At 34.7% G+C, this 6,202-nt stretch overlaps 1 protein-coding gene across 4 annotated transcripts in view; it reads left to right on the forward strand.

The window, feature by feature from the left end:
- Positions 1 to 5,007, forward strand: part of LOC149134198 (putative methyltransferase-like protein 24) — a 40,689-nt gene extending 35,682 nt beyond the window's left edge. For all 4 annotated transcript variants that reach the window (XM_089357721.1, XM_089357724.1, XM_089357723.1 and 1 more), the window contains one exon: positions 4,664 to 5,007. In XM_089357721.1, coding sequence (XP_089213847.1) covers positions 4,664 to 4,951 — 288 coding nt within the window. In that variant the 3' untranslated portion in view covers positions 4,952 to 5,007. The remainder of the gene's footprint in view (positions 1 to 4,663) is intronic.
- The last annotated feature ends 1,195 nt before the right edge of the window (positions 5,008 to 6,202 follow it).

Genomic DNA, 6,202 nt, shown 5'->3' on the forward strand with positions numbered 1-6,202 from the left:
CACTTGTACCTCCGCGGATAAATTTCTCCACCAAGTATCCTTAAGCCTCCAGAGTTCTTTTCGCAATTCTGCTTTCCTAAACTTGAACAACTTTTCTAGTTGCACTTTGTTATTTACCTTTGGGTCAAGAAGCATTTCATGAGTGGATCTCTTTGTTGAAAAAAGCTCATTTATCACCATATCATTGGAATCAATCTAGTGTCGGTGCCGTCTCTTTTTAAAACTCATCACCTTTGATCCCATTTTATATATTCCATCCCCAAAAGATTACCATGAACTGTCAAAATGAAACATTGCTGCATCTTTCCTAAAATAACTGCAAAACTTGTGGTTGCTTTGGCTGCTCTGCAACAATTCTCTTTGGTACTCATACATCTGCACTACGAATCCTTTTGCGGATCATCAATTTGAACTTAGCTCTTACCATTTTCATATCAGTATCACAATCAACACCTCGCAATACCCTGTGACTGCTGCACAAATCTTGTAAGTCAGCTTTCCTTGTTAATGCAAAGTCAATCATATGAATCTGCTTTGATCTTGGGTGAATCCAGGTAACTTTATGCTTGAACTTATTATGAAAGAAAGTTTTCCTAACAACCAGCCCTAGCTCAGAGCACATTTTTAGCAGATACAGCCCATTGGTGTTCACCTCTCCTATTCCATTACGCCCAAGTACATTCCAAGCATCATAGTATCTACCAACATGTGCATTGAAGTCATCGTGCACAGTCAACATCTCATTGACAGAATACTTCTTCTAAGCTCCTAATAAAATGCATGGATATTTTCCTCGCTAGCTGAAAGTGTAAGAGCACAAATAGATAAAACAGTCACAAAACATCGACAAGAAAGGAGGATCCGGAGTTTCATTATGCGTTTGTATATGCTTTGTGGTTGTTGTAGGTCCTTTAGCAAATCACTTCTGATTGCAAACGCTACATCACCATCCGTTTTTTCTCCCCTCGGATTCCCAACTCAGAATAATTTGAGACCTGCTGTTCTTTCAACAAGATGATCTTCATCTAAATATCTTGTTCCACAAAGAGCTGCAATATCAACTTTAAGATGCCTTAGCTCCTTAGTTACAAAGGCTGTTCTTCCTTCAGGCTTATCTGCTCGATCTAAAATGGTGTTCACATTCCAACAGGCTACGATGATGGTATTTTGTCCGGGACAACATTGAATTCCAGTGACAAACGCGTGTGCAACACGTTTGCCGCTCTCTGAGTCAGACTAGCAGATTCTAGTGATTAACAAATCAAGATGACCAGTACTAAGTTGACTGCAAGTTTTATATAGGAGTACCATCTCCTAGGCTTCTCCACAAAAGGAGATTGCAAGCCAGCAGTGGTAAGTCAATTTGAATTCAGAGACAAATTCTCCTACCCCATCAAACAGTCTACCCCCATCAAACAGTCATGTCTTTGATAGTGCAACCAATTACCATGACCTGGTTTTATGTCAGAGTGTCCACCTCCATGAAGAGTTGCTTTCACCACAGCTAACGAGCCCCATCAACCCCATACACACATACACATATACCCTCACACACATACACATACACATACACACTCACACACACACACACACACACACACACACACACACACACACACACACACACACACACACACACACACACACACACACACACACACACACAACACACACAAACACACACATACACACACACACAGAAGCAATATACATATGTACACATAAAAAAGAGAGAAAGATATAAACATTCAAAATGTTTACATTTTAAAATAAAAAGAAAATAATATTTAAATTTAGAAATATAAATAAAAAAAATTAAAATTAAAATAGCTACATACATATATATACATATATAAAATCAAAATAAGCAACACGGATTTTAAAGATGATTGCAGTACGCACGTTTCATGCTACTCCATTTATTTAAGTAATGCGAGCATTACTTAAATAAATGGAGTAGCATGAAACGTGCGTACTGCAATCATCTTTAAAATCCGTGTTGCTTATGTTGATTGTTTGATCACCTAGTTTTTGGAATGGTTTTTGTATAATACCATTCCATACTATATTCTGGTGCCTAAACATAAGTACCATATTCAATTTTTGAATCTAAATCTATACACACAAACTTATATATATATATATATATATATATATATATATATATATATATATATATATATATATATATATTGTTGTACTTGGGGATGGTCATATTGCCAGTTTAGCCAATAATCTTGCAAAACAAATATATATATATATATATATATATATATATATATATATATATATATATAATAAGATGTAATAAGATGTAATAAGATGTTCGGGCTGCCACGAGAACTACATAGGGTCCACAAGAACATCGCTCAGACGCAGATGCACTCTGCACCGCCAGCAGATTGCACACCCAGAATACCGAATGATACCTTTTAGTGATCATATTGAAAAATGCGCAAAACAAATGCTACCACAATTTATAATCTTTCCTTTTTATCAATGTGCCATTAAAACACCAACACAGATTAGATTAAATAAGGAAACCTTTTTCATTCAAAAATACAAACCCAAACTTAGCCATTGCTAACACATTTAAATAAGGAAATTCATCACCCCACTGAGAAAAAAAAAGGGGAAAAAATATAGAACCAAACCATGATAAATTAATCAAATTCTACCACCTCCTAGATTTCGATTATCTCCCCTATACCGGAAGAAATCCCTAATTACCTCCCCCTATCTAGAACTCTTCTTTCTCAGACTGGAACGAACACGACACAATGAAGTAGAGAAATTTGAAAAGACAACACGAAACCGGTTATTTCTCAAAATACAATGTTTATACACCAAAAAAATTTTCTAACATTTTTCTAACATTTTTCTGACATAATTTAAATATATACTTTAACCATGTAACACAAGCCTTCTGTAGTTTTTTTCACTCTTATTATCTTTTATATATATATATATATATATATATATATATATATATATATATATATATATATATATATATATGCATATACATACATACAAACTTACACATAATGTTGGATGGTTATTGGCTACTTATGAGCTCTTCTGCCCTTTGACAATTCTTATTTTTCGTTCTACAGGGTGCCCAACAATCACGCTTCTTACCAAGTAAGCTTTGTTGGTTGCCAATTTAGTCACCGACGACCCGATTTAGCGAATCGCTAGTGTATTTAAAATGTGTGTTTATGTGTGTGTGTGTGTATCATGTATATGTATGTCTACCTGTATATTGATATACGAAGATTCTTACAGAGTTGAATTCGTCATCCTTTTCGCTAGGTCCGCTAGTAATATGAAGGCATGTGGCTTAGCGGTTAGTGTAGATGTTTCATGATCGAAAGGCTGTGAGTCTGATTTCTGGTTGTGTGCTGTGCGTTAGAGCAAGAAACTTTATTTCATGTTTCTAGTTCACACAGCAACGTTGTTTATGTTTAGTTTGCTACATTAGCATTTACACATCTACTGGTCCATTAACATTTTGAAAGCATTTTGGCCTCATCATCGAAATGAAATAATAGTACTTATAACATTTTTCATACACTTTGCAAAAGATCATGGAGATACTGCTATAATTTGCAAAAGATCATGAAGATACTGCTATAATTGTATATTTTAATATATCTGTGCTGAATTTCTCTATAAAATAGTAGTATAATCAACAGTCTGTTTTCCCTCTTTAACAATATTTCTCGTACTGCATAATAATGTATTGCAATGACTTCTCGACGTAAAAGGAAACGAGTAATCATGGAATCTACACTAATAACAAAGCAAAAGACCAAGATTCATGACATAGATTCATTACATGTAAAATAAACTCTAAAATCTACCAGAACGTTCGGATTGTATAAGTTTTACGTCTGGAGTTGATGAATTTATTTCTGACAGTAGTATTCCCATGGTTCTTAGCAACTTACTACCCATTTTACCATTTCATTCTGTTTGGGAAAAGAAATAACCTACCTCTCTTCTCATGAATAGTCAAAAAACTGAAACTCAGGAAGAATTATCACCATTTCATTCTGATTATGAGGCAAACAAGAATATAAAATACTTACGAATTTAGCAAAACTATTTTTCCAAACATAAAGGACTAGTAAAGGAAACACAAAAATCCTTCATAAAAACACTAAATTTTGCATTCGTCCATTCATTCATTCATTCTTCCTACCTTCCTTCATCTCCTTCTTTCTTTCATTTTTTTGTTTCTCAGTTTCTTTTTCTTTCTGTTCTTCCTCCTTCCCTATTCCTATCGCTTTCCATTTCTTTGTTTCTTTGTTTGTTTCTTTTATCCTATCTTTTATTTTTCAGTTTTACTTTCTCTTTCATTTTCTTTCTTTCTTTCTTCTTTTCTGTTTTTATGTTCTTCAGTTCTATTTTGCTATTTCTTTCTTTCAAGGTTTTTCTCCCATCCACTTTCACCCTTTCCTTTCCTGTCTCTGTTTCGTCCATTCAGTTCTCTTTTGCTATTTTATTCCTTCTTTGTTTTTCTCCCATCCACTCTCTCCCCTTCCTTCCCTGTCTCTGTTTGGTCCATTCAGCTGTCTGTGCGTTCATCCATTACTTATTTTCACAAAATTGTTTTTAATTAACAACTTCTTTAATTTCCTTTTATTTCATTCTTCAGACGGATATCAGTATTTTGAAAATGGATATAGAATGGTCAGAATGGGACTCCTTGAAGAAGGCGATGTCTGACGGCGAACTAGATCATGTGAAACAAATACCACTTGAGTTTCACTCACCTGTAACGGGAGCGCAGTTTTTCCGTAATGCTCTTAATGTTATCAAGAAACTGATGGATCTTAACTTCCGAGTATATTTAGTAGACAGGAATAATGCCTGCAAATACGTGAATTCCAGAAAGATTCAATTGACCCAATGTTACAACGTCTACATGATTAAAGTTAGTTAAAATATATTGTTGTCTCTTTCACCGAGCGTCAAGCTAATACACTTCTTGTGCCCGTCCTCATTTGCGTTGCTTTCCTTTTTTCACATTTTTTATTCGTTTATTTGAATTGTTTATTTATTTAAGTTAACTATATATGTGTGTGAGTGTGTGTGTGTGCGAGCGCATGTATACATACACACACATACACGCACAACCACACACATAGACACACACACACATACACACACACACACACACACACACACACACACACACACATACATATATATATACATACGTACAACTTCCTTAACATACTCGTATATCATCTCTTACAATTTATACCTAATTTTACTAGGAATGACCTACACCCATTGAGCCATCTCCTTCACAAATGTATCGGGGAAACCGTAGTCGATTCAATTGGTTTATAATTTTATATTACCGTTCCACACGAGTACTGACGAGAGGACTAGCGGCAAAATCTTTGTGGCTAAGAAAATTCCAGACCGAATTGATCAACAAGTCATCACAGAAATTCAAACTCATCCTTTAAAATAACTTCTTCGTTTTGAGAGAAAAACATAGCAACAAATATTTGGAACTGCGATGCTATAAACTTTCTCCAACATACATTACTTTCTCCAGCATATCCGTCAAATGTAAATAATATACATAATTTCTCATCTCTTAAATATAGAACTGTTATGCACCGACTTGGTCTAAAAATCCAAATGCATGAACATTTATATCAAGATTTTATTGTGAAAAACCATTTTACATGTTCTTCAAAGAATTTAATTCTGCCATCAGATGCAATGGAAGACTACATTGGACAAATTAAACTCCCTTTCAGAACATGACTAATTATTCATCGTCAACAACTATATCACCCCTGAACACATGTGCAAAAACCATGTCTCCCAATTTTCTTGTCTTCCCGTTTTAATATTTAGAGAATAAACCAGACCAGAAAAGAAGGAAAGTTCTTTCATTCAAAAATACAAGCCACTGCTGAACAAATTATAAAAAAAATATCAATAATACACGATTCTCCTTTTCCTATGAATTATTATTGTAGAACGTCTACTTGGGTACCTTTTTCAGGAAAACAAATTTCATATAGCAGCTATCATCTATCTTTACTCCACACTTCGCTGTCTTGCCTACCCACAACTTAAGTATTGTGGAGTGCCTACTTGGGTATTTTGGGGGAGTCCAACAAAGATACACCCATTTGAAACGAAAAGTGCCTTGAGTTTTGTCCCGCTG

The sequence above is a fragment of the Octopus bimaculoides genome, chromosome 9 (genome assembly GCF_046866305.1).
Source record: "Octopus bimaculoides isolate indiv1 chromosome 9, ASM4686630v1, whole genome shotgun sequence".
Taxonomy (NCBI): Eukaryota; Metazoa; Mollusca; class Cephalopoda; order Octopoda; family Octopodidae; genus Octopus; species Octopus bimaculoides.